The sequence below is a fragment of the Canis lupus genome, chromosome 15 (genome assembly GCF_011100685.1).
Source record: "Canis lupus familiaris isolate Mischka breed German Shepherd chromosome 15, alternate assembly UU_Cfam_GSD_1.0, whole genome shotgun sequence".
Classification (NCBI taxonomy): Eukaryota; Metazoa; Chordata; class Mammalia; order Carnivora; family Canidae; genus Canis; species Canis lupus.
In genome coordinates, this window is record NC_049236.1 from 9808706 (window position 1) to 9835363 (window position 26658).

At 37.5% G+C, this 26658-nt stretch overlaps 1 protein-coding gene across 4 annotated transcripts in view; it reads left to right on the forward strand.

Moving 5' to 3' along the window:
* EPS15 (epidermal growth factor receptor pathway substrate 15) overlaps nucleotides 1-26658 on the forward strand; it is a 143019-nt gene that overhangs the window by 13712 nt on the left and 102649 nt on the right. For all 4 annotated transcript variants that reach the window (XM_038558055.1, XM_038558052.1, XM_038558054.1 and 1 more), the window contains exons 2-4: nucleotides 20564-20605; nucleotides 23597-23686; nucleotides 24946-24993. In XM_038558055.1, coding sequence (XP_038413983.1) covers nucleotides 20564-20605; nucleotides 23597-23686; nucleotides 24946-24993 — 180 coding nt within the window. The remainder of the gene's footprint in view (nucleotides 1-20563; nucleotides 20606-23596; nucleotides 23687-24945; nucleotides 24994-26658) is intronic.

Genomic DNA, 26658 nt, shown 5'->3' on the forward strand with positions numbered 1-26658 from the left:
TCAGGTCATATAGTAATTTCAGGTTTAATTGTTTGAGAAATTGCCAGACTTTTCCAAAGCAGCTACACCATTTTACATTCCCACTGGCTGTGTATGAGGATAAGGACTTTGCCGCATCCTCTCTGGTAATTGTTAACTGTTCAATTCCAGCTGTGGCCAGAATCCTGGTGGCTGTGAAGTAGCATCTCTTGGTTTTGATTTGTATTTCCCTAATCACAAATGTTTTCTAGCATCTTTTCATGTACTTATTAGCCATTTGTATATCTTCTTTGGAGTAGTATTCATTCATGTCCTTTGCCCATTTTCCAGTTGGGTTGTCTTTTTATTATTGAGTTATAAAAATTTGTTATGTATCTAGTTACAAGTCACTTGTGAGATTTGTGACTTGCAAATATTTTCTCCCATTCTGTGGGTTGTGTTTCCACTCTCTTTTTTTTTTTTTTTTTTATTTATGATAGTCATACAGAGAGAGAGAGAGAGAGAGAGAGGCAGAGACATAGGCAGAGGGAGAAGCAGGCTCCATGCACCGGGAGCCTGACGTGGGATTCGATCCCGGGTCTCCAGGATCGCGCCCTGGGCCAAAGGCAGGCGCCAAACCGCTGCGCCACCCAGGGATCCCGTGTTTCCACTCTCTTGATAGTGTCCTTTGATATGTAAAACTTTCACATTTTGGTGAAGTCCAGTTTTTTTCTTTTTTTACTTGTGCTTTTGGTGTTTTATCTAAGAGGGTTTTTTTGGGCAAATATTGGGTCATGAAGATTTATCCCTATGTTCAAAGAGTTTTATTATTTAAGCTTTTACATTTAAGTCTTTGATTCGTTTTGAGTTAGTTTTCACATGGTGTGAGGTAATGTTCCAGTTTGATTCTCCAGTTGTCACAGCACTGTTTGTCAAAAAGACTGTTGTTTCCACACTGAATGATCTTGTCAAAAATCATTTGACCAGGAGCACCTGGGTGGCTCAGTTGGTTAAGCATCCCAACTCTTGATTTTGGCTCAGGTCATGATCTCAGGGTCCTGTGATTTAGCCTCAGCCCAGTGTTGGGCTTCACCTGGGTATGAAGCCAGCTTAAGATTCTCTCTCCCTCTCCCTCTGCCCCTCCACCTCCCCTCCCTGCCTGGCCCCCAGCCCTGCGCGCCCACATGCACCTAATCTCTCTCTCTAAAATTAACAACAACAACAAAAAAATCATTTGACCCCAGATGCATGAGGTTATTTCTGGATTCTTAATTTTCTTGTGTTGCGGGACGCCTGGGTGGCTCAGTGGTTGAGCATCTGCCTTCGGCCCAGGGTATGATCCTGGGATCAAGTTCCACATGGGGCTCCCTGCATGGAGCCTGCTTCTCCCTCTGCCTGTGTCTCTGCCTCTCTCTCTCTGTGTCTCATGAATAAATAAATAAAATCTTAAAAAAAATTTTTTTTCTTGTGTTGCTCTTTACATTTATCCTTGTTTAGTAAAACACTATCTTATGTCTGCTTGTAGTAAGTTATGAAATTGGGAAGTGTTAGTCCTCTAGCTTTTTCTTTTCAGGATTATACTTGGCTACTCTGGGTTCTTTGTAATCCCATATGAATTTTAAAACTGACTTGTCATTTTCTACAAAGAAGTCATTTGGAATTCTCATAGGGTCTATAAATTAGTTTCGAGAATATAGTTATCTTAATGTTAGGTCTTCCAATTCATTAACGTGATTTTTTTCCCCATTAAATAGATCTTTAATTTTGTTCAATGGTGTCTTGTAGTTTTTAGAGTATAAGTTTTTTACTTATTTGTTAAATTTATTCTTAAGTATTTTATTCTTTAGTTATTTGAATGGAATGGGTTTCTTAATTTCATTTATATATTTGTTGCAAGTGTAAAGTTCAGTTAATTTTTGTGTATTGACCTTGTATCCTACAACCTTACTGAACTCATTTATTCTAATAGTTTTTTTAGTGGATTCCTTAGGAATTTTTATGCACTGTATAAGATCATGTCATCTATGATCATGTCATCTGTGACAGAGAGAGTTTTATCTCTTCCTTTCCAATATGCATGCCTTTTATATATTGTTTTTGTTTAATTTCCCTGGTTAAGGGCAGCCCCTGTGGCGCAGCGGTTTAGCGCCGCCTGCAGCCTGGGGTGTGATCCTGGAGACCCGGGATCGAGTCCCACGTCGGGCTTCCTGCATGGAGCCTGCTTCTCCCTCTGCCTGTGTCTCTGCCTCTCTCTTCACTCTCTCTGAATGAATGAATAAATAAATCTTTTAAAAAAAAATTTCCCTGGTTAAGACCTCCACTACAATGTTGAATAGAAGTATTGAGACTGGACATTCTTCTTTTGTCCCTGATCTTTGGGGGAAAGCAGGCACATTTATAAATAGTACCTTGAAGGTGCCTAGTTTAGCAATTGATTGTTCAGGAAACCTAGTGTTGTTTGAAAGGGGTTTATTTATTTATTTATTTTTAAAGATTGTATTTATTTGAGAGAGAGAGGGAGAAGCAGACTCTCTGCTGAGCAAGGAACCCGATGTGGGGCTCAATCCCAAGACCCTGAGATCATGACCTGAAATGAAGGCAGACATTTAACCAACTGAGCCACCCAGGTGTGTCTTGAGAGGGGTTTATTTTATTTTTTAAAAAGATTTTATCCATTTCTTCATGAGAGACACAAGAGAGAAAAGCAGAGGGAGAAGCAGGCTCTGTGCAGGGAGCTTGATGTGGGACTCGATCCTGGGATTCTGGGACCATGCCCTGAGCCAAAGGCAGGTGCTCAACCACTGAGCCACCCAGGCGTCCTCCTGAGAGGGGTTTAGGTCACACTTTGATAATGTAGCTCAGGGTTTCTTTTTCTTTTTTTTTAAAGATTTTATTTATTTATGCATGAGAGACACACACAGAAAGAGAGAGGCAGAGACACAGGCAGAGGGAGAAGCAGGCTCCATGCAGGGAGCCCAACGTGGGACTTGATCCCCGGTCTCCAGGATCAGGCCCTGGGCCAAAGGCAGGCACTAAACCGCTGAGCCACCAGGGCTGCCCTAGCTCAGGGTTTCTTAAGAGAGAACTTGTATATCAATATCACCTGAGAACTTAGAAATGGGAAGTCTTAGACCTTATCTAGTCCTACTTTGAATCAGAATCAGAAACTTGAGGGTGGGGGATTTACTTATTAACCTTTTGCGTGATAAGTGTAGTTCATATTTTGAAAAAACTAATGCTACTAATGAGTAACATAGGGTTTTAAGTCTATGAAGCATGTAGTATTCACAAACACTGTTTATGCTAGGTATTTTTCTTTTTCTTTCTTTCTTTTTTTTTTATACATATGTAGAAACAACCCAGGGAGGTTGTCAGTTTTCTATGCTTTTGGGCAAGTAGTTAAAAGAGTGAGCTCTGGCATTGTACTGCATGGCTTGGAATTGTAGTGTTGCCATTTATATCAGCTATGTGAATTTGGGCAAGTCATTTAATCCCCTTGTGTTTCAGGTTCTTTATGTGTAAGATATGAATGAGTGCCTACTTTATAGAGGTAGGAGTGCTCTTCACAGTTGCTTGACTAGTTCCTTTAAGATTTAATTTAGGTGTCACTTGTAAATGACTTCCTCAGCTTTTTCTATTTGTTAAAAAATAATTCAGACATGACTTTTCCTCTTCTGCTTCCCTTAGTTATCTCTGATTCCATAGCAACTGTGTTTACTCCCTCATGTTGCACTTATCACAATGGATTGTTGTCTGTTTTTCCCCTCTAGACTTAAGTTTCCAACGTCCGGGACTATGGTTTCTTAGTGTTCCCAGTATCTAGGCATATGGATGTACAATAGATGTCTAAATGAATGAATTTTGGACTTTGTATTTCTTCAGTATGTTTCTCTCTGTACTTTGTTTTTGTTTTTTTAAAGATTTTATTTATTCATGACAGACACACACACACACACACACAGAGACAGAGACAGAGACACAGGCAGAGGGAGAAGCAGGCTCCATGCAGGGAGCCCGATGTGGGACTTGTTCCCGGGTCTCCAGGATCACACCCCGGGCTGAAGGCAACGCTAAACCGCTGGGCCTAACCGCTGGGCCACCAGGGCTGCCCTCTCTGTGTACTTTGTTTCTGCCTGGTAATAACATTAGTAATACAGTTTATTTGAATACTTTCTATTTGTCTGGCAGTCAGCTTAGCACATTAAATACATTTTTGTATTTAGCCATTGTGTTATAATTTTGCTTTCTCTTTTTTTTTCTCTTAAGGCTAAATGACAGGAGAGCAAAGAAGTTGTCCTATTTGTTCATCTCTCTATCGGGAGTGCCTAGTACAATGACACATTAATAGATCAGCAGTTGTGTAAATAGGAAATGACTGATATTAGTATGTTAATGCATTGTCTTCTACTGAATCACACAGACTACATAGTGTAAGGCATATTTGTATAATATTTCAATGGATCCTGAACTGGGAGTTTTAAGCATAATAGGTCATTTTAGCTATCTTCAGCCTTCCTAGCTGCTTTCCGTAAAGCAATATCTTCTCCACTCAACTGTTCGTGTAAGTGCTCCAGCCAGTTACTGTATTTCCTCAACTAGAAATTGAAATGAATGGTCTAGTAATTATATAAAACACTTGAAATTGAGACTGGATGGATATTATCTCTATACTCATGTGCCAAAATTATCCCTGCCTGCAATTCCAGTAGAAATTCTTATTCCTAGTACTTTCCTGATTGAGGTTAAGCAGTTACGGTTTCTGGTATAGGTAATTCTCTGTAGAGGCTGCATGAGTGATCAGCAGACAGCCCCCGAGCAATGCTTGCATTTTAAGAGAGGGGTGTGCTAAGTAGGCCAAATGACAAATTGGTGAAATGTGTGTGGCTGACTATAACACTCTGCTAGTATTTTACTAAACTAAGGATTGAAAGGCAACAGATCTTTTCACATTATAGTATAGGTAAGTTGACAGTATTTTTCCAAAGTTTCAGTCATTTGGCTGAAAAAGGATGCTTTTTATTTCCTGGCTTGCAGATTTTATTCCCAGGAAAAGACAGTGAAATGCAAGGATGTTTATCATATGAAAATCAATCAATGTAATGTACCACATTAATAGAACAAAGGGGAAAAAACCCCACATGATCATCTCAATGCAGAAAAAAGCATTTGACAGAATTCAACACCCTTTCATGATGAAAATACTCAATAAATGAGCAATAGAAGGGAACTTCCTCAATGTGATAAAAGCCATATATAAAAACCCACAGCTAGCATCATACCAAGTGTTGAAAGTCTAAAAGCTTTTTTTAAAGATGGGGAGCAAGATGAACATGTCTGCTTTTACCATCTCTATTCAACATAGTATTGGAAATTCTAGGTAGAAAAATTAGGCAAAAAAAAAAAAAAAGAAATAAAGAAATAAAGGTATCCAATTTGGAAAGGAAAATAAACTTGTCTCTGTTGATGACCTGATATTTTAAAAATTTATTCTGATAAGTAATACATAGCATGAGATATACCCCCTTAATAAAATTTTAAATGAACAGTACAGTATTGTTAACTGTAACCACAATGGTGTGCAGCAGATCTCTGGAACCTTTTCATGTTGTATTACTGAAACTCTTCCCATTGTATAGCAACTCCCCATTTTCCTCTTCCTCCAGTCTGTGACAACAACTTTGCTTCTTTTTGCCTCTATGAGTTTCATTATTTTAGATACCTATTATAAGTGGAATCATGCAGTATTGTCCTTCTGTAACTGACTTAATTTCCCTTAGAATGTCTTCAAGTTTCATTCATGTTGTAGTATGCACAGGATTTCCTTCTTTTTTATGGCTGAACAATATTCTATGTGTACCACATTTTCTTTATTTTTAAATTAAGTTTTGAAAATTTTTTTTAAAATTTTTATTTATTTATGATAGTCACAGAGAGAGAGAGAGAGGCTCAGAGACACAGGCAGAGGGAGAAGCAGGCTCCATGCACCGGGAGCCCGATGTGGGATTCGATCCCGGGTCTCCAGGATCACGCCCTGGGCCAAAGGCAGGCGCCAAACCGCTGCGCCACCCAGGGAGCCCTAAGTTTTGAAATTTTAATTTCAGTTTTGTTAACATACAGTGTTATATTACTTTCAGGTGTACAATATAGTGATTTAACAATTCTGTACTTTCTCAGTGCTCATCATAATTGTACTCTTAATCCCTTTCACCTATTTTAACCACCCCCCCACCCACCTCTCCTCTGGTAACCACCCGTTTGTTTTCTGTAGTTAAGAGTCTGTTTCTTGTTTTGTCTCTGTGTCTCTGTGTCTTTTTTCTTTGCTGGTTTGTTTTGTTCTTTAAATTCCACATATGAGTGAAATCATATGTGTACCACATTTTCTTTATCCATTTGTTGATACACAGTTAAGTGTATCTCTCTAGTTCTTGGCTATTGTGAATCATGCTGCTGTGAACATAGGGGTGCATTTCTCTTTGAGAACCTGATTTCAGTTCTTTTGGATAAACACTGAGAAGTGGGATTAATGGATCATATAGTAGTTCTGTTTTTTAACTTTATGAGGAGGCTTCATACAGTTTGACATGACTTTAAATGTAGAAAATCCTAAAGATTCCATAAAACCAATGGTAGAGCTAATAAACAAATTTGGCAAAGTTGCAGGATACAGAATCAACACAAAAAAAAGTTTTCAATTTTTACTAGCAATGAACAATTTGCAAAGGAAATTAAGAAAGCAGTTTTGGGGGATCCCTGGGTGGCGCAGCAGTTTGGCGCCTGCCTTTGGCCCGGGGCGCGATCCTGGAGGCTCTGGGATCGAATCCCACGTCGGGCTCCTGGTGCATGGAGCCTGCTTCTCCCTCTGCCTGTGTCTCTGCCTCTCTGTCTCTCTCTGTGTAACTATCATGAATAAATAAATAAAATCTTTAAAAAAAAAAAAAAAAAAGAAAAGAAAAGAAAAAAAAAAAAAAAGAAAGCAGTTTTGGGAGTGCTTCTCCGTCATTTGAGAGGCTGATTCTCGGTTTCAGCTCAGGTCCTGATCTCATGGACCCTGAGGTTGAACCCAGAGTCTGGCTCTCAGCTCTGTGGGGAGAATGCCTGAGATTCTTTCCCTTTCCCTCTGCTTCTCACATGTGCACATGAATGCTCTCTCTCTCTCTCAGATAAATAAATCTTTAAGAAAAAAAAAAGAATATCATTTGTAGTAGCATCAAAAGAGTAAAATACTTTGAAATAAATTTAACCAGGGGGGCAGAAAGAAGACTTGTACAATGAAAAGTAGAAAACATTGCTTTGACTTAATGTTTGATTGTGATACTAGAGAAATAAAAGCAGATAAATATATGTAATTTGGGGTTAATAATAAAGTTTTTTTTAAAGACTTTATTTATTCATGAGAGACAGAGAGAGAGAGAGGCAGAGACACAGGCAGAGGGAGAAGCAGGCTCCATGCAGGGAGCCTGACATGGGACTCGATCCTGGGAACCAGGATCATGCCCTGGGCTGAAAGTGGCGCTAAACTGCTGAGCCACCCAGGCTGCCCAATAAAAAAGATTTTAGGGACACCTGGGTGGCTCAAGTGGTTGAGCGGCTGTCTTTGGCTCAGGTCGTGATCCTGGAGTTCCGGGATCAAGTCTCGCATTGGGCTCCCTGCATGGAGCTTGCTTCTCCCTCTGCCTGTGTCTCTGCTTCTCTCTCTGTGTCTCTCATGAAGAAATAGATAAAATCTTTCAAAAATAAAAAAGATTTAAAAAATTATTTTCATATTAAGTTGTGTTAATAGGTGGCCCTTATGACTAAAGGTGCCTTAGAATTGGAACATGGTAATACTTCTCTGAGTGTTATGGAAGCTCAAATGATACACCGCATATGAAGGATGCTGGTAAGAATGATGAAACTAACAACATAGATGTTAAAAGCTAGTAAGATAATGGAGAAAATAACAACACTGATGATTGAAGCAAACAAATGATTAAGAACAAAAAGTCTTACAATCAGACTTCTTGGATTTGAATGCTGGTTCCAACACTTAAATAGGTATATGACTCTGAGTCACTCAGTTTATTAATGTCTCATTTTCCTCATTTGTAATGTATAGGAAATACTCAATAAGGATTTAATGTATGTTATATTATGAAGCCATAATACACTGTATGTATGATTTTTAAATGTGGGGTATTTAAATTCTGACTTTATAATTTAACTTATCTTTTAATTTTGTATTTATGTATTGATTATTTAAGTAGGCTTAACACCCAGCGTCGGGCTCAAACTAATGGCCCTGAGATCAAGAGTGGCATGCTCTTCCTACTAAGCCAGCCAGCCAGCCAGGTGCCCCTTAACTTACTTGCTTGCTTGCTTGCTTATTTATTTATTTATTTATTTATTTATTTATTTATTTATTTATGACTTGCCTTTTTAAAAAGCAGCATTTCATTGTTGATTCTTTTGGGTCTCTGGTATCCCATTAACTATGAAAGATTTTTGCTCCTTACCTTCCTTTTTAGAAAGCAACAACATTTCATTGCTGATTCTCTTGGGCCTCTGGTACCCCATTAATTGTGAAATTTTTTTTTTGTTTTACTTGTGCAAAGCTACTGAAGAGCTACTCTCCATATGTCTGTATTAAATTTCAGCATATTTGTTTGCCTTCATTTACTACAGGCCAACTTTTACTAATCTATTAGTTCTGGGCTATTAATCATTCTCTCCAACTGGTGTCAGTGGCAGACTGTGAGGGTTTACCCCTCTCTCCCATTTTGTAAGTCATAATAATGAAAATTCTTTTTATAAAATTCTTTGCTATTTTAGAAATGAACAAACAATAAACATCCAAACATGTTTATTTTCTTGGTTTACTTTAAGTTTATTTAAGAAATGATATGTGTTTCAAATTATACTTGAGACAAAGTAAGGTTGTGTGGATATTTTTTATTTTATTTTATTTTTTAATATTTTATTTATGAGAGAGAGCTAGAAAACAAGCAGGGGAAAGCAGAGGTTGAGGTAGGAGCAGACTCCCCACCAAGCAGGGAGCCTGATGTGGGGGCTTGATCCCCGGATTCCGGAATCATGAACTGAGCTGAAGCCGATACTCAACCAACTAAGCCACCCAGGCACCCCTGTGTGGATATTTTTTAAATGTTAGATCTATAGCATAAAAGAATTGGGATAGCAAAGATTTTCTGTTGCTTTATTGTTTGATCCGTATTGTTCTGAATACCAGTCAAGAAATATGTAAAATTCACTCTTTTAGCCAGTTCTTTTGTTCTTATATCAGAACCGTTTTATGCAAGTGATAGGGAATGCCAGTTCTTAAGTGGAAAGGGAATGTTAGTTTACGTACTTGATAGGTCTGGGAGTAGAGCTGGCTTCACATGTGTTAAGGTCTCAATGATATCACTCCTCTGTTTTTCCTTCATATCTTGGCTCCAGTCTTACGCAAGCTTTTTGGTGTACCACTAAGAGGATTTTATACACTTTATAACTACTAGTACATGGACAAGAGAACCTCTTTTCTGGTAGCTCCCACAAAAGAACTGTGATTTTGTCTGATTGGACCGACTAAAGTTCCTATTTTTCCCTGAAACAGTTGCTATGGAGAATGGGTTGAAGAGTTGGTTTACCAGAAAGAATTGAAGTTACTGGTTGTTATGGGTCGATTTGTGCCTCTCTCCCACTCAAATTCATATGTTGAGTTCCTAAAATATGACTTGGAGAGAGTCACTAGAGATAGTTAGTTGAGATAGTTAGTTGAGTTACTCATACTGGAGTAGGGTGGGCCACTAATCCAGTACAGTGATGTCTTCATCAAAAGCAGAAATTTGGACACAGACATGTAAGGAGAATGCTATGTGAAGATTGGCGTTATGTTGCCACAAGCCAAGAAACTACCAGAAGTAGGAGAGAGGCCTGGAACAGATCCTTCCCTAGTGCCTTCAGAGGGAGCTTGGCCCTTCAGAGGGCCCTTGATTTTGGACTTCTGGCCTCCAGATTGTTAGTAAATTTCTATTGTTCTAAGCTGCTTAGTTTGTGGTGTATTTTTATGGCACCTCTAGCAAACCAGTGTGGTGATCATGAATTTATAGTAATACCAATCCTGTTCAGTGACTTTCTCAGCTGCAGCCTCGAAGAAAAGAGGGTAGTTAGATTCATCCAGGTTTGGGATTTTGCTGTATTTGTGTGACCAAATGACCAGAGGAGTAAGATTTTAGGTTACTGGCAAGAATATTCCCCCCCCCCCTTCTGGCAAGAATATTATCGAAATCGTGCATCATTGTATCTAAACTGAATGAGGAGGGAAGTATAGTAAGAGAGGGTCTGGTGGTTCAAAGTCAAAATGAAAGGGTCCATGGATAAGAGGTCTTATAGAGGCAAAGGACTATACCTTGAAAGAAGTCCTATTTGGAGAGCAAGATGCTCAAAGTATGATTTAGGATGAAGAGCGAGTGCTGGTCAAGGTAGAAGGGCTAGGAAGGATGTGACCATGGGAGTAAGATAGTGAGTGGGCCATAGCATATGTATAGCTCCATGTTTTGCAGTGAATACTGGAGTTAAGAGGTCTAGGAGGTAAGAAGCCAGGTTGTTGGATGGGTTGTTTAATCTATGATATAGTCATCCATTGGTAATGAGATTCAGAGTAGAGAGGAAGACAGTGAGTTGCCAAAGCCTTAGATGAGGTAGAGAGATCAGGTTAGAAGACACCAGTGTTTTTTGTTTTTTTTTTTTAATATTTTATTTAAATTCAATTTGCCAACATATGGTAAACACCCAGTACTCTTCTCATCATGTGCCCTTCTAAGTACCATCACCCAGTTACCGCATCCTGCCACCCTTCTCAGAAGACTCCAGTGTTAAGGAAAAGAAGAGAGTAATTTTGTTGAAAGGTAAGAGCCTCAAAAGAGTAAAGCTTAAAAAAAAAAAAAAAAAAGAGTAAAGCTTTATTTATTTACTTTTTAAGTAGGCTCTGCACCCAGCGTGGAGCCTGACATGGAGTTTGAACTCATAACTCTGAGGTCAAGACCTGAGCTGAGATCATGAGTTGGATATTTAACTGACTGAGCCACCTAGGTGCCCCTATAGAATTTAGTGATTCATCACTTGGATATAACACCTAGTATTCATCCCAACAAGTGCCCTCCATAATGCCCATCACCCATTGTTTTTTTTTTTTTTTAAGTTTTATTTTATAACTATTTATTTATTTATTTTAAAGATTTTATTTATTTATGCTTGAGAGACATAGAGAGAGGCAGAGACACAGGCAGAGGGAGAAGCAGGCTCCACTCCATGCAGGGAGCCCGATATGGGACTTGATCCCGGGTTTCCAGAATCCCACCCTGGGCTGAAGGCGGTGCTAAACCGAAGGGCCACCAGGGCTGCCCCCATTGTTTTGTTTTTAAAACAAAAAGTTGAGTAACATAATGTGGACAAGCTGTGGGGGTAATCAAAGGGGATTTTAATCCCATTTCTGGACCCTGAGATAGGCTGGATGTTAAAACTGGACCATCTGAGAGTGCTGTCAGGGAGGTAAGAGATTGAGTTCCATTGAGAGTGGGAGGTTGAAGGTAATATTTTGAGAAAAGATGTGTCTGGTTTTCTCTTCAGGACAGGACCAGGTGTTATTTCATGTTGGTAAGTGGAGGGAACATTCTCAGTAGAGGTTGAGGAAAAAAATGACTTGCTTACTTTTTTCTTTCTGTACTAGACAGTAAACTCCTTATAAGTAGGGACTATGTATCACTGTGCCTACCTCAGTCTTTGGCAAGTAGTAGGTTGTCAATAAATGTTGAATAAATGAATTTATACTTCCAACAGTATTTGAGAATTTACTGTAAGAAGGAATTTCATTAATAATCATTCATTCAACTAATATTTATTGAGGGTTTTCATATGTAGATACGGTGATAGGTATTGGGGATATGATGGTGAACAAGATAGATATGGGCTTCTGCTCTAATGGAGCTCACCTTAATGTGAGGGCCGTAAAACACACACACACACACACACACACACACACAGGCAAAATTAAAACAAGTCATAGTAAGGGCTTTCTGAAGGAAACAGAAACAAGCAAGACTGAGGTAGAATATAAAAGAGAAGAGGACCTACATCATAAATGATCCAAAAAAAATCTTAGAATGGGTAGGTAACATTTAAACTAAGACCTAAAGAAAATGAAAATACCAACTATGATTTTCAGGAAGAGAGAATGACACTTGCAAAGTCTGTGAGTTGGGACAGAATTTGCTCTTTAGAACTGATGTCAGAGTGGGTTTTAGAGAAAAATTTTTTTATTTTTCTGTCAGATGTTTGGGAGATATCCAAGTGGAGATGTAGAAGGTTAATATAAAAGTTTGGAGTTAGAGAAAGGGTCTGAAGTAAAGGTAGCAGTTTGGTAATCATCAGCGTTAGGTGTGGTATTGAACAATGGAAATGGATATGATCACCTGGGTTAATGTACAAATAGGAGGTTGTGAATGTCCTTTGTAAAAGGTAAAGTGCTATACATATAAATACAGGAGATAGTTATTTTGTTTCATTTCTTCCTTACTTGAATTGTTATAATTCATATATTATTCATGCTTAAAGATAATGCTTGTCCCAGTGATTTCTCTTTATTTTGGGCTGTCTAGACTGGTATGTGTAGGGCTTCCTGTCTTCTGAGGAGAGACCAGAGCTACTCTTTATATTCATTGTCACTCTGCCACTTAGATTTTTGATCAGGTTGGGCTGGATTTAACAAAAGCTGGTTTGTTATTGGTCTGAGTTGTTGGTATGTTTTGTTTACATCCACTGTTTTTCGGTAGTATACGGCTATGGCATCTTTTGAAATCCTTTTGTTTACTTGAAATACCTTTACCTTTCATTTCTGATAATCTCCAAAGCAAATCTATTCTTAGATCTAGATTTTGAAAGCTTTCTTAACAATACTCCTAGAGTTCTAGGAGTCACAACTCATTTAATAATTTAATAATGACTAGGTGTCTTCTAGGGACAGAGCAGTAGGTTTAGGTACCTAGGGTTCCAAAAACCATACAGGACTCTTGCCCCTCAAACAGCTTATACTTAAAGTTACAGTGCTCCATTCTGCAAATATGCTAACATCTCATGTTTGTCCCATAACAAACCATTTTAAATTGGTAACATAGTAGGCAGAGACCTAGGAATACTTCAAGAATCGTATTAAGAAAGCTTTCAAAATCTGTGCATTCTCTAAGTGAACTGCATTCTCTAAGTGAACTGCCCAGATGCCTGCTTGTGTTACCTTAAGCTTCTCATCAGCTTTAAAGGTGAGGACTACTCACAGCACTTGCTTTTCTCCATCCTCTACTCAGCTTCAGGGTTGTTTTCCTTCCTGAGTTTCATTATTATTGACGTTCTTTTGATGCTTCAGACATGTTCAGATTGCTGTTTCCTTTTGTCAGTTTGAATTGCCCCTTTTTATTTTCTCATTCTTCTGCTTACTGTTCATTTTTATCCTTTTTCCTTTGTATTGTGAAATATACAAGTCTGTTTTAGACATCACAAGAGTGTCAGAAGGATTTAGTCTCCTTTGCAAGCCATTCACATTGAGTAAATTATGTATATAAATGCATAGGCTTTTCTGATTGTATTCATTACTTTGGCCTTTGTACCTGCTGTTCCATCATTAAAGGAATTGGTGGTTGTGGTTGTGATTGAGTAGTTGAAAGGATGTCAGGGCTAGTTCCACTTCTGGTTCCTCAGTTCTCTTGAAAATGGAGCATTAGAAGGCTGTATTCTTAGTAAGCTGAATTTTTGTGTGTTAATATGTAAAAAGTACTTGTATGGCAAATTACCTGGAAAATTGTGTGCATTGTAACATTTATTTTTTTTATAACACTTATTTTTCTATGTCTACTAGTACTGAATTGTTACTTGTTTTCTTAAATTTTTAGATTGACCAAAACAAAACAAATTTTGGGTGGTTTATTTAGAAAAATAAAATCTTTCCCATTATCTTCTTTTCATTACCTAGACTTCTGTATCTGTTTGCCTTTATACACAGTGTTCTTCCTGTCTGGATTGCTGCCTCTTTATTTCATAGTGGTCTTCAATAACACGTTTACATGGCAATTTGCAAAAAGTACTATAGAGAGGTTGCATATACCCTTTATCCAGTTGTCCCTAATTGTAATACCTCATATAATTCTAGTACAATAGCAAAACCAGAAAATTGACACTGGCACAGTTCATAGGACTTATTCAAATGTCATTGGTTTTATAGACACGTGTGTGTGTATTTGTATGTAGTTTTATGCATATGAGGTTTTATCATGTGTGGATTCATGTAACTAGCAACAATTAAGATAACTGTTCCATCACAAAGATTTTTCATCTTACTTCTTTATATCATACCTACTCCCTTCATTTTATTAATTTATACACTGTTTTTTTTTTTTTTTATCATGTTACTCACTGGTTACTCTTCATTGTGTGGCCCTGTGATTAACGGAAAAAAGATAAACGTTATGTTTTAGAGGTTATTTCTCTATTTTTACCTTTTTTTCCCCCACATCCTTCTATAACTATTTACAATAAGCCTAATAACACTAAAGTTTCAGTTCATTTTGTGCACTATAGAATCATAGTCTCCTATGATGAGACCCCCAAAAATGAAACTAAAAATTCCATATGAGGCAATTCTTGACATTTATTTATTAACCTATGAATTTCCCTAATAACCAGGACCACCATCTCTTCTTCTTCCACCACCTCCTCCTCCTCCTCTTTCTCTTCTTTTTTTTACTACCTGGTATTCTTTGGTGTCAGATTACCTGTATGTTTTGCTGGATTATGTTGCAATAAGAAATAATGCAGAACATTGGCTTACAATAACAGAGGTTTAATTATTGTTCACATTATAGGTTCCCTAGTAATCAACTACAGTTCTACTCCATGATTCTTTTTCATTTTAGGATCCAGATTGCAAGAGCACCCCCTATTTGTGACATACTGTTCTCTTGGTAGAGAGAAAAGAGCAAGAGTTAGTGGAAACATAGCTCTTAAAGCTTCTACTTGCAGATGGAAGTTTCTATTTCACTGGCCAAAGTAAGTCTCATGGCCAGGCCAACAACAGTAGGGTTGTACTTGCTGCAGAGACGCACTACAAGTCACATGGCAACAGGCAGAGGTGTTAATGATACTTTGAAAAGAGGAGAATAGATGAGAATTATAATGCAACCTACCTTAGGATGGTGTAGTATGCAATACTTCTGTAGTAACTTTTTTCTTACTGAAGTTTATGATACTTTAAATGGTTTTTTTCTTAATAAAAATAGCAGCTCCTTTTTTTTTTTTATTTTATTTGTTTATTCATGAGAGACACAGAGAGGCAGAGGAAGAAGCAGGCTCACTGTGGGGAGCCTGATGTGGGCCTCAATCCCAGAACCCTGGGATCACGACCTGAGCCAAAGGCAGACACTCAACCACTGAGCCACCCAGGTGCCCCACAATTCCTTTCTTTTTCTTTGTTGCACTAGTTAGAATATTGGTTCAAGCCAAAATCACACTGGTTTATTTTATTTTATTTTATTTTATTTTATTTAGATTTTATTTATTTATTCATAGAGATGCAGAGAGAGAGAGAGAGAGAGAGAGAGAGGCAGACACACAGGCAGAGGGAGAAGCAGGCTCCATGCAGAGAGCCTGACGTGGGACTGGATCCAGGGTCTCCAGATCACGCCCTGGGCTGCAGGCGGCGCTAAACCGCTGCGCCACCGGGGCTGCCCATCACACTGGTTTAAACAGAGAGAGTTTATCTCCCTTAAGCAACTGTTCAGGTAGGGTAAGTGTATAGGACAGATATAGCATCTTTAGGATAGTGTCTGGGACCTAGGCCCTTTTTCTCCTGTTGTTCTTTTATTCTCAACCATGTTTTCCATCTTAGTCTGGACAACTGGTCTATATTCTGCCAACATACCTGTATTTGACAAGCTGGAAGGAAGGGCTAGGAGGTAGAAAACATTCTCCAGACTTCCCTGTAGGTGCATAGACCTGGGATTGGACACATTATTTTTTTTTTCTCATTCCATTGAGGAGAACTGGGATTGTAAGAGAGGCTGGGAAATGTAGCTTTAGCTAGGTGTCCATGTGTCCAGATAAGGCTTAGGGGTACTGTTCTAAAGAAAGAAGAAAGGATATTAGGAAACAAGCAGCCATCTCTTTAATTAATTTAATCCATATGAGACTTATGAAAAATAGATATTACTAGCACTTTACAGATAAGGAGACAGGCTTCTAATTTTATTTTGTGTTATTTGAGAGAGAGAGCATGAGCAAGAGGAGGGACAGAGGGACAAGCAGACAATCTGCTGAGTGGGGAGCCCAGTGTGAGGCTCGATTCCAGGACCCTAAGATCATGACCTGAGCCAAAGACACTTAACTAACTAAGCTACCCAGGCTCCCCAAGGAGACAGGATTTTAAAGAAGTGAAATAAGTGGTTCAGGTTCATCTAAGAAGTAGTAGAATTGGACTTTGGATCTAGGCCTATCTGATACCAAAACTTGAGTATTTTTTTACAAAACTGTATTTGCTTTCTAACATCTATTATTTACAAGCACTTAACATTTTTTCAGAGTAGTAATAAATAGCTACTGACTCTTTAGAAGGAATTCTTATATTTATGAATATTTTACTTTGTGGCAACTGATGAATTTATTATATAGCTAATAAATAAATAATTGTTTTTAAATAATGTTAGAATTTTAAAAGGTCAAATTTTTATTTGGACAACTTTAAAAGTTTTCCTTTAGAAATTAATTTAGATACTAAAAATTCATATGCAGTTTTGAATATGGATTTCATATTTGGGGGATTTTTGTATTTTCCCTCAATTTGAAAATAGCTTTATTATTTTATTTTAATTATAAAAATAGAAAATACTTATAAAAAAGAATACAGAGTAGTACAACAAAGAATGTAAAAATAATTTATACCATTTTAGCTATATGCTAAATTTTTTTATTTCTGCATTCATTATGTGTGTTGTGTATCTGTGATTTCTTTTTGATTTAAAATGATCATATTTCAGGAAAAAAGTTTTTACCGAGACACACCAAAAACACTCTTTGGTCTTTTTGCTTGATGAGTGAATTGGCAATTTGGATGGCTTTTTCCATTCTCACTTAGCTGTATCGTATTAGTATACTAATCAGTACAGGGTGTACTTTAGAACACTTTAGTGTGCTAATGCCTTCTCAAATGTGTTTATGTAGTAACCAATGAGTCTGTAATGTGAGGATTAGTAAAGTACAATTTGGAGCTCAGAATTTCTTTTTGTGTATGAGATTCCCATTCCTCCCCCCTCAGCACTAAAAATTCAACTAAAAATTGAATTATCTTTATAATTTAACTCTTCATTATAGATGGAATGTATTTTATTTGCTTCCTCTAGCAAAGTATTTTCACCCTTATCTATAAGTAGGATGGATATGTAATTTTTTACCAAATTTGGACATTTTTGAGAATGAAAGGGATACTTATAAATATTTAAAATTCTGAAAGTTTTTTGAGATATATTTTTTGGCATCAAAATGATTTCATTACATTGATAGGTAAGTATAGTAGTTCCAGACAAAGACAGTTTTCAGAAATAAAATTATTAAAACATACTATAACAAAATTAAGTCTTTATATTAATTATCACAATATTTGCCATTTATATATGTATACAATGGAATATTACTCAGCCATTAGAAACGACAAATACCCACCATTTGCTTCGACATGGATGGAACTGGAGGGTGTTATGCTGAGTGAAATAAGTCAATCGGAGAAAGACAAACATTATATGGTCTCATTCATTAGGGGAATATAAAAAATAGTGAAAGGGAATAAAGGGGAAAGGAGAAAAAATGAGTGGGAAATATCAGAAAGGGAGACAGAACATGAGAGACTCCTAACTCTGGGAAATGAACAAGGGGTATAGAAAGGGAGGTAGGTGGGGGGTGGGGGTGACTGGGTGACGGGCACTGAGGGGCGCACTTGATGGGATGAGCACTGGGTGTTATTCTATATGTGGCAAATTGAACACCAATAAAAAATAAATTAAAAACAGTATTTGCCATTTAACAGCTTGGATAAATAACCTCTCTGAGATTAGGTATTAACATAATCCAGAAGATTCTAAAGGAAAAAGACCAGTTGGCTGCATACCTGAGCTCCATGGAAAAGTCTTTCTCTGACCTCTTCAAGCGGTTTGAGAAACAGAAGGAAGTGATCCAGGGGTATCACACGAATGAAGAATCTCTGAAGAAGTGTGTTGAGGATTACATAGTGAGGATTGAGAAGGAGGGCCAGTGGTACCAGGCCCTGAAGGCCCACGCAGAAGAGAAGCTCAAGCTGGCCAGTGAGGAGATCGCTCAGGTGCGCGGCAAGGCCCAAGCGGAGGCCTTGGCCTTCCAGGCCAGCCTGAGGAAGGAGCAGATGCGCATCCAGTCACTGGAGAAGACAGTAGAGCAGAAGACTAAGGAAAATGAAGAATTAATCCGAATCTGTGAGGACCTCATTTCCAAGATGGAGAAGATCTGACCTGAAGCCCTACTGCCCCCCTTCTGTATATCTGTCTGGGGAAGATTTTGTGTTCTTTCCTCTCACATAACCTCTGGTTTTTAAACTAGACTACTTTAAGAAGAGTAAATAAAATTTCCCTTAGGTTCGCAAAAAAACAAAAAAAACAAAAAAAACAAAAAAACAGAAAAAAACTGGGTTTTCCAGAGAAACAGGACCAACAGGATAGACATACACACACATTCACATACACTGATTTTAAGGAATTGGCTTATGTGATTGTGGATGCTGGCAAGTCCTAAATCTGCAGGCCAGCAGACTGGGGACCCAGGGGTGAGCTGATGTTGCTCCTGAATCTAAAGGCTTTCTGGAGGCAAGATTTCTTCTTCCTCAGGGGACTTCAGTCTTTTCTCTTAAGATCTTCATCTGATTGGATGAAGCCCGTGCTTAACTGACTGAGCCACCCAGGTGTCCTAAATGTTGATTTCCTAATCTAGTTTTATACCCATTAAGGCTATAGGCCCAACCTTGATGCTTGAAGATTTTTTTCTTGTTTGTATTTCTAACTAAGCCTTTCTTGCCCCTCTCATCTACTTAATAAGTGCTGTCAAATCCATTTTACAAACATTTGTTCAGACCATACCCTTCTTTTCTGCCATTGCCAGTGTTCAGGTCCTCTATTGGGTCCATTAAAATTATTTCCTGAGTAGCTTCTACTTTCCGTCCTATTTTCCCTCTTCACAAATAATCACCGAGACCTAATACTATGTTAATAACTTATGAATCTGTCCTCTTTGTCTATTCTCAATTTCTTTACTTTTACTGTGGCATGTGAATCCCTTAAGTTGCCTTTTACAAAACTTCACAATCTTCTTTCCAATTCCTGATACCATTCAGAATTTACTCTTTTCTTTTTCTTTTTTTTTTTTTGATTTTTATTTATTTATGATGGTCACACAGAGAGAGAGAGAGAGAGAGAGAGGCAGAGACATAGGCAGAGGGAGAAGCAGGCTCCATGCACCGGGAGCCCGATGTGGGATTCGATCCCGGGTCTCCAGGATCGCACCCTGGGCCAAAGGCAGGCGCTAAACCGCTGCGCCACCCAGGGATCCCCAGAACTTACTCTTTTCAAACATTAACTGAGCTTTCTGTTGATTGCAGGCCTTTGTGCATGCTCTTACCTCTATGTAGACTCCGCCTCTCCCCTTCTCATCCATACTTCAAATGCCTGCACTGATGTCACTTCCTTGAAGTCTTCTTGGATTTCCTTCCTGGTTCTAGAACACTCTTACACATTCATGTACAGGTGAACTTGAGCCTTCAGACATTAATATTCCTATGCTGCCTTTCAGATGAGATAGTAAATCTGTTCATTAGCTGTCCAGGGAACCCTTTAAACTGTGGTATGAACTCCTTGCCTACAAGCATTTCAGATAAGATGATATAAATATCTTTTTGTATATCAGCTTGTATATTCACTTGATTATTTTATCAAAATGGTTTTGAGTTGTATTCATAGGGACCTTGGACACTTAGGTAGAAGATGAATGCTGAAGGCTTTTGGACTTTCAACTGTCTATATATTGGGTTTCTTGGTAAAATTTTGCATGAGGAAAAAAAGTTTTTTTTTTAATTTTTATTTATTTTTGATAGTCACAGAGAGAGAGAGAGGCAGAGACACAGGCAGAGGGAGAAGCAGGCTCCATGCACCGGGAGCCTGATGTGGGATTCGATCCCAGGTCTCCAGGATCGCGCCCTGGGCCAAAGGTAGGCGCCAAACCGCTGCGCCACCCAGGGATCCCGGAAAAAAAAGTTTTGATGACAAAAGTAATTTTAAAATTCTTGTTCTAGAAAATAAAAATAAATTCTTGTTCTATTTTTTTCTACTTGATTCTTAATAATCCATATGGCTGCCTTTATCCACTTTCCCTTCCTCCTTAAAAGAAACTAAGCCAAACTTTTTGAAATAAGGATATTTTACTCTTACTCATCTTTGTTTCACAAATTTCTATTGAATGAATGCAAATATACAGATGATTGATTAGTATTTAATTTCTAATTGTTTGTTTATTTTAGTTATCAAGTGGGAATCCTGTATATGAAAAATACTACAGACAGGTAAGATTTTTGTTTCTTTGAATATAAAATTGAATTTAAAAATGTTTTTTCAACTCTTGATTGTATATTTGCAGGTTACCAGCCAGCCGAACACATTTGATGTGTCTTGTTTTCAATTTCCTGTGCTTTAACCTTTTGTTTTGAGTGCTTAATACTTTTGACAAGCTATCAGAAAAATGAAGAAAAGAGATAATTAAGCCCAAACACTTAATTGTCTTAAATGTCTATCTATCCATATAATGTGTACTATTAGATTTAGGTTATAAAATCCATATAATATTAAATATATTCATGCAGATATAAATATAGAAATTAATTATAGCCAAATAGAAATGACTTTTCTGTTGTTTTTAAGACTTATTAAAGTTTAGGGGCACCTTGATGGCTCAGTTGGTTAAGCAACCAACTCTTGATTTAAGCTCAGGTCACCATCTCAGGGTTGTTGGATTCCCCTTACCCCCTCCTCTCTCCCACCCTGTGTCCCTTTCCACTCTTGCTCTTTCTCTTATGTGCATGCTCATTCTCTCTCAAATAAATAAAATCTTATAAAAATACTTATTAAAGTTTAATTTTCGCAAAGTTAAAACTATGATTCTCATAGAAATACAAGTAGGAAATGCATGTGTGTCAAGGATTTTATTTACCTCAATTAATTACTGGGAGAACCAGTAAGATGTAAAAATGAGAATATGAGTTGTAGAGATTTATATTCTCCATGAGACAAAATTCATTTATTGGTATGGGTAGGAATCATTGCATTGCTATGTTTTCTATAATTTAACTTCTATTCCTAAAGAATCTTGGATTGTACTTTTTAAAGCCTTTGCTGTTTTTCCTCTATCTTGAGACTAGGGCCCAAATCTTAGAAATTCTTTCCCCCATATTTCATCTGCAGTACATATGAATTTGAATGAATTTATCTCATTTTGAGATTTCCCTGTCTGTTGAGGTTCCTAGCCTGCTAAGTGACCTTGCTTTACTGTCTCTGAGACTGGGACCTTATAAACTGGGTTGCAGAAAACTGGGAGGGCTTTCTAGACATTGTCTCTGCTTAAGTCAGTCCTTTTTCCTTAATAGTGGCTTGTTCTTTTTGAATAAAAGATCATTATTCTCACATAAGCCACTCAACTATATCCTGATAAAAAGAAAAAATTATTTAACGTGTTAATAACTATATATTGCCATAAAAATAAGAACATTCCATTGAAAGATTTGTTTTTGAGTTCTGAGGTCAGTGAAAATCAGATACCATTGAAAACTATTTCAGTTTATAAAAGCAGAGCCTACTAAATCAATATAAGGAGAAAATAGAAAGGGCTTTTCCACATATCCATTAGAAAACAGAATATTAACAATAATACCAACAGTATTCCAAGTTAATAACCATAATTAAATATTCCCCAGCAGTTCATTAAGTCATGTGTAATTAATTCTTCTTCCCTTGCTTGGGTCAGGAGTCTGCTTTCATGAAATGTATCTAATTCTGGACTGCACAGTTCTGGATCTTCTGACTTAGTCCAGTAGTATAGACTGAGACTTGTCTAAAGTGATGTCAGCTCAGAAGTCTTTATTAAAAAGTCTGTATTTTGAAGTGTTAATAATTCAGATTATATGGGATAGTTCTTTCCGTGAGGCTCTGAGACTGTTTATCTTTGATGAAAACAAAGTTCTAGCCTATAGCTTATGGCAGGGCAAGTGTCACAGTACAACAGGAACTCTTGTATGTGACAGAAACTAAATGGCTGTGTTTAATTTATTATAGTAACCAAAAGAAAGGAAGATAGTCAAATTGGAATATGATACATAAATATTTCATAAAAGTTTGATCAGTGTTTCCCCTGCTAGGAATAGATATTCCCTTCTCCCTGCAGTCAGGGAGCAGGCAAAGTAGGAGTCCTGGAGATTTTTAGAGGCAGGTTTGTTAATATTTCTGTACTTCTTTGTTACCCAAAATTTGAATTGGGCAATTTTTTTTTGGCAATTTTTTTTCTTTTCTTTTCTCTCTCTCTCTCTCTCTCTCTTTTTTTTTTTTCTGAGTGATTTATTCCACATTCAAGCACTTGAAAGAAAGGATTTCTCTTTTGCGTCTTTGCTGGGATTGGCCTGTCTGGAATGCTTTGTATATGTTTACAACAATCTTAATCTTTTAACTAAACTGGAAAAACAGCTAGCTCAAAAATATCCTTGTTTCGTGTTACTTTTCCATGACTTTTTAAAAATTTACTTTTCATTTTTATAAACAGAATTTTACTTCAGGAAATCTTTACAGAAGTGAAAATCTTTTTTTTTTTTTTTTGAGCTGTTTTTCTGCTCTTTGTGACATTCTGTTTTATTTTTATTTTTATTTTTAAAGATTTTATTTATTTATTCATGAGAATACACACAGAAGAGAGAGAGAGGCAGAGACACAGGCAGAGGGAGAAGCAGGCTCCATGCAGGGAGCCCGACGTGGGACTCGATCCCGGGTCTCCAGGATCACTCCCTGAGCTGTAGGCGGCGCTAAGCCGCTGAGCCACTGGGGCTGCCCCTGTGACATTCTGTTTTAACGGAAAGTTCCTATCAATTAAAATGATGTGTATCTGTTTTTTTGTTTTTTTTTGATGCATATCTGTTAATGCTCTTTAGGAACTTAAGAATTTAAAAAATATTTCCTTAAGTTTATTATGGAATCACTGCTGGTTTTAGAGCTAATACTCCTTTGACCTTTTTTTTTTTTTTTTTTTTTTTTTTTTAGGTGTTACAGTTTCTAAGAATAAATATAAAAGCAGAAGTTAATGATTTAAAAATGTTTGAAAAAAAGCCCCAGATCTACAGGTACTCCCATTTGTCAGAAGTTCTCTCCAGGAAATGCTGCCCTTTCTTGGCCTTTGTTAGTCAAAGGATTCCTGTCCCCTTTAAAAAAGTCAGTTTCCAAGTCACAGGGAGGAAGGCAGGTAAAATGATAACTTTGTCTCTATGGTTGTCAGCAACTTATGGTTTAAATCTTTTCAGGTTGATACAGGCAATACTGGAAGGGTGTTGGCTTCTGATGCTGCTGTTTTCCTGAAAAGATCAGGGCTTCCAGACTTGATACTTGGAAAGGTAATATTTATTCATTTTAATTAGACTATAATGAATATTTAGTATAAATAAATTGGATGCAAATTTAGAAAGATACCATCAAAAAACTTAGAACTGAATCATTGAAGCAGTTATAGGAATGCAATGGAGGGAATTTGTGGTGCAGTGATTTACTCTTTTGAAAAGTAAGGGGTTTTTCGGATTTTTAGAAAACCAATTACTTTTTAGTAGGATGAAATGAGGAAGGAATAGTACATTTGGGTATTGAGGGAGAAACAGTGCAGACTGGGAACCTTGCCACCCACTCAGAGAGTTGGCTCTATCTTTGTTTCCTGTACTATAACTGTCTCTAACTGTGTTTAATTTGTGGTGAATAGAGTTGGGGATGAGAGGCTTAGAAAAGAGCACAAAGAAGTGGAAAGTCCCTCTCCTGCTAGATCTCCTGGTGAATCCTTATACATGATACTGATATTAATTATTCACAAATAAACATGAACTATTTCAGCTTGCCTGTAAGGAAGAATATCATCTTAATATGGACCTAAAATCAAGGTAGTATGTTCTAGTAGAAAGAGCATTGAATTTGGAGTTAGAACCTGGGTTAATGAAAAGGGCATTGGACTTGGAAGTTAGAAGATGAATGGATAAAGAAGATGTGGTTTATGTATACAATGGAATATTACTCAGCTATTAGAAATGACAAATACCCACCATTTGCTTCAACGTGGATGGAACTGGAGGGTATTATGCTGAGTGAAGTAAGCCAGTCGGAGAAGGACAAACATTATATGTTCTCATTCATTTGGGGAATATAAATAATAGTGAAAGGGAATATAAGGGAAGGGGGAAGAAATGTGTGGGAAATATCAGAAAGGGAGACAGAACGTAAAGACTGCTAACTCTGGGAAACGAACTAGGGGTGGTAGAAGGGGAGGAGGGCGGGGGGTGGGAGTGAATGGGTGACGGGCACTGGGGGTTATTCTGTATGTTAGTAAATTGAACACCAATAAAAAATAAATTAAAAAAAAAAAAAAAAAGAACCTGCATTTCAGTTCTTTTCTTGATGCCTTGAATGTTCTTGAGTTAAGTATCTCACTGGGCCATAGTATCTTTGTGTAGGGTTGCACTAAATGACCTTCAAGGTTTCTTCCCACTTTTAATTCTGTGATTCTTAAATCTGATGACCAAAGAGAATGAAGTTGTAAATTGCAGGGATTTAAGTTATCTTTAAGATGATTTTTGTTTAAAAAACAGATTGACTTTTTTTTTCTGAATTTCAGATTTGGGATTTAGCTGACACAAATGGCAAAGGAATCCTGAACAAACAAGTAAGATTCCGAGATTCATATGAAAAAGTTTTTGAGTGCTTCAGAATAAAAAATAACAAGGATTTTTTCTAGTTTTAAACTAGGAATTGGTTTTTTGCCAATATTAGGTTTTCCAAGGGAAAGTGTTATAACAGTATATTGGAAAATATTTCCAATTCCATAGACATTAAAGTAACTGATTCCCAAATGTTAGTGTTAATTTGGTAACATTGTTCTCCTGGAATGTCGTAGCCTGTTGGGGCTTCTCTAACATGATAATATAGACTGGATGGCTTATAAATAGCAGAAATGTATTGCTCACAGTTCTGGAGGCTTGAAACACAAGACCAGGCTGCCAGCATGTTTGGGTGAGGACTATCTTCTTTGTCACAGACCTCTTGTTGTATCCTTCCATGGCAGAAGGGGCTAGGGATCTTTCTGGACCCTCTTTTTTATTTTTTCTTTTTAATTTTTTTTTTTTAATTTTTATTTATTTATGATAGTCACACACAGAGAGAGAGAGAGGCAGAGACACAGGCAGAGGGAGAAGCAGGCTCCATGCACCGGGAGCCCGACATGGGATTCGATCCCGGGTCTCCAGGATCACGCCCTGGGCCAAAGGCAGGCGCTAAACTGCTGCGCCACCCAGGGATCCCTGGACCCTCTTTTTTAAAGCATTAATCCCATGAGGCCCCCATTCTGATGCCTTAAGCATGTCTCAAAGGCCCTACCTCCTAATATCGCTACCTTTGGTACCTTGTACAATATACTTACTTGTGAGTATTCTGTCTAGGTCTTACTTTTGGCATATAAACCAAAAAATGGTTTACAGGCCATGAGTAAACCCTAGACTAGAAATATATGAAAGTGATTATGAATATTGGACACCATCAGTATACTTTGAAATTTAGCTTGTTAGGGATAGATTTCAGGACTGGAGATGGGTAGATTCCACAGCACTGAATTAAAGCTTGCTGCATGCTGATACATTGGCTGAGCACTGCTACTCAAAATTAGTTCCCCTATATGGGAACAGCTGAAGCAGCATCAAACTCCAAAAAGGGGTGGGAAATTTAGATGAGAGAGTACGAATATCAAGTCTCTTAATTAAGATTCTAGGGCTAGATTATAGTCCCCAATAGAGCCTCTGGGCAGAAGGGCTAATTGGTACGTTGGAGACATAGGAAAACTAGCTTCATATGGGCAGCCAGAGTACTGTGCGCTCAGTCAGCAAATATTTGTTGAATACCTGTTTTGAGTCAGGCTTTGGAAATGCAGGCGTGAACAAGACAGATATGGTCCCTGTCTTCAGGAGTTTATATAGTTTATATTTACAGTTTATAGTGTTTTCTTCACTCTGATATTACTGAACTTCGGATGTTGAGTTGAGTTGTCTTTGTTATATATATCCAAGTGGCTGGATTTGTGGATCTGCAGTTTAAACTTTGATGTTTGCATGAGAGAAGTAGATTTTTGAATTAACATGAAACAAAGGGAAAAAACCAATATTTATTGAGTTTCTATGTGCCAAAAATGACAGTAGGTGTTTTCGTTCTTATAGTATGGTTTTTATTTTGTACCTCATAATACATGGCAAAGGTATTAGAAAAATTTTATTTAACTTGTCCATGGCCTCACAACTTTAAGTGGCAGAACTAGAATTTAATGCAAGACTATTTCACTTCA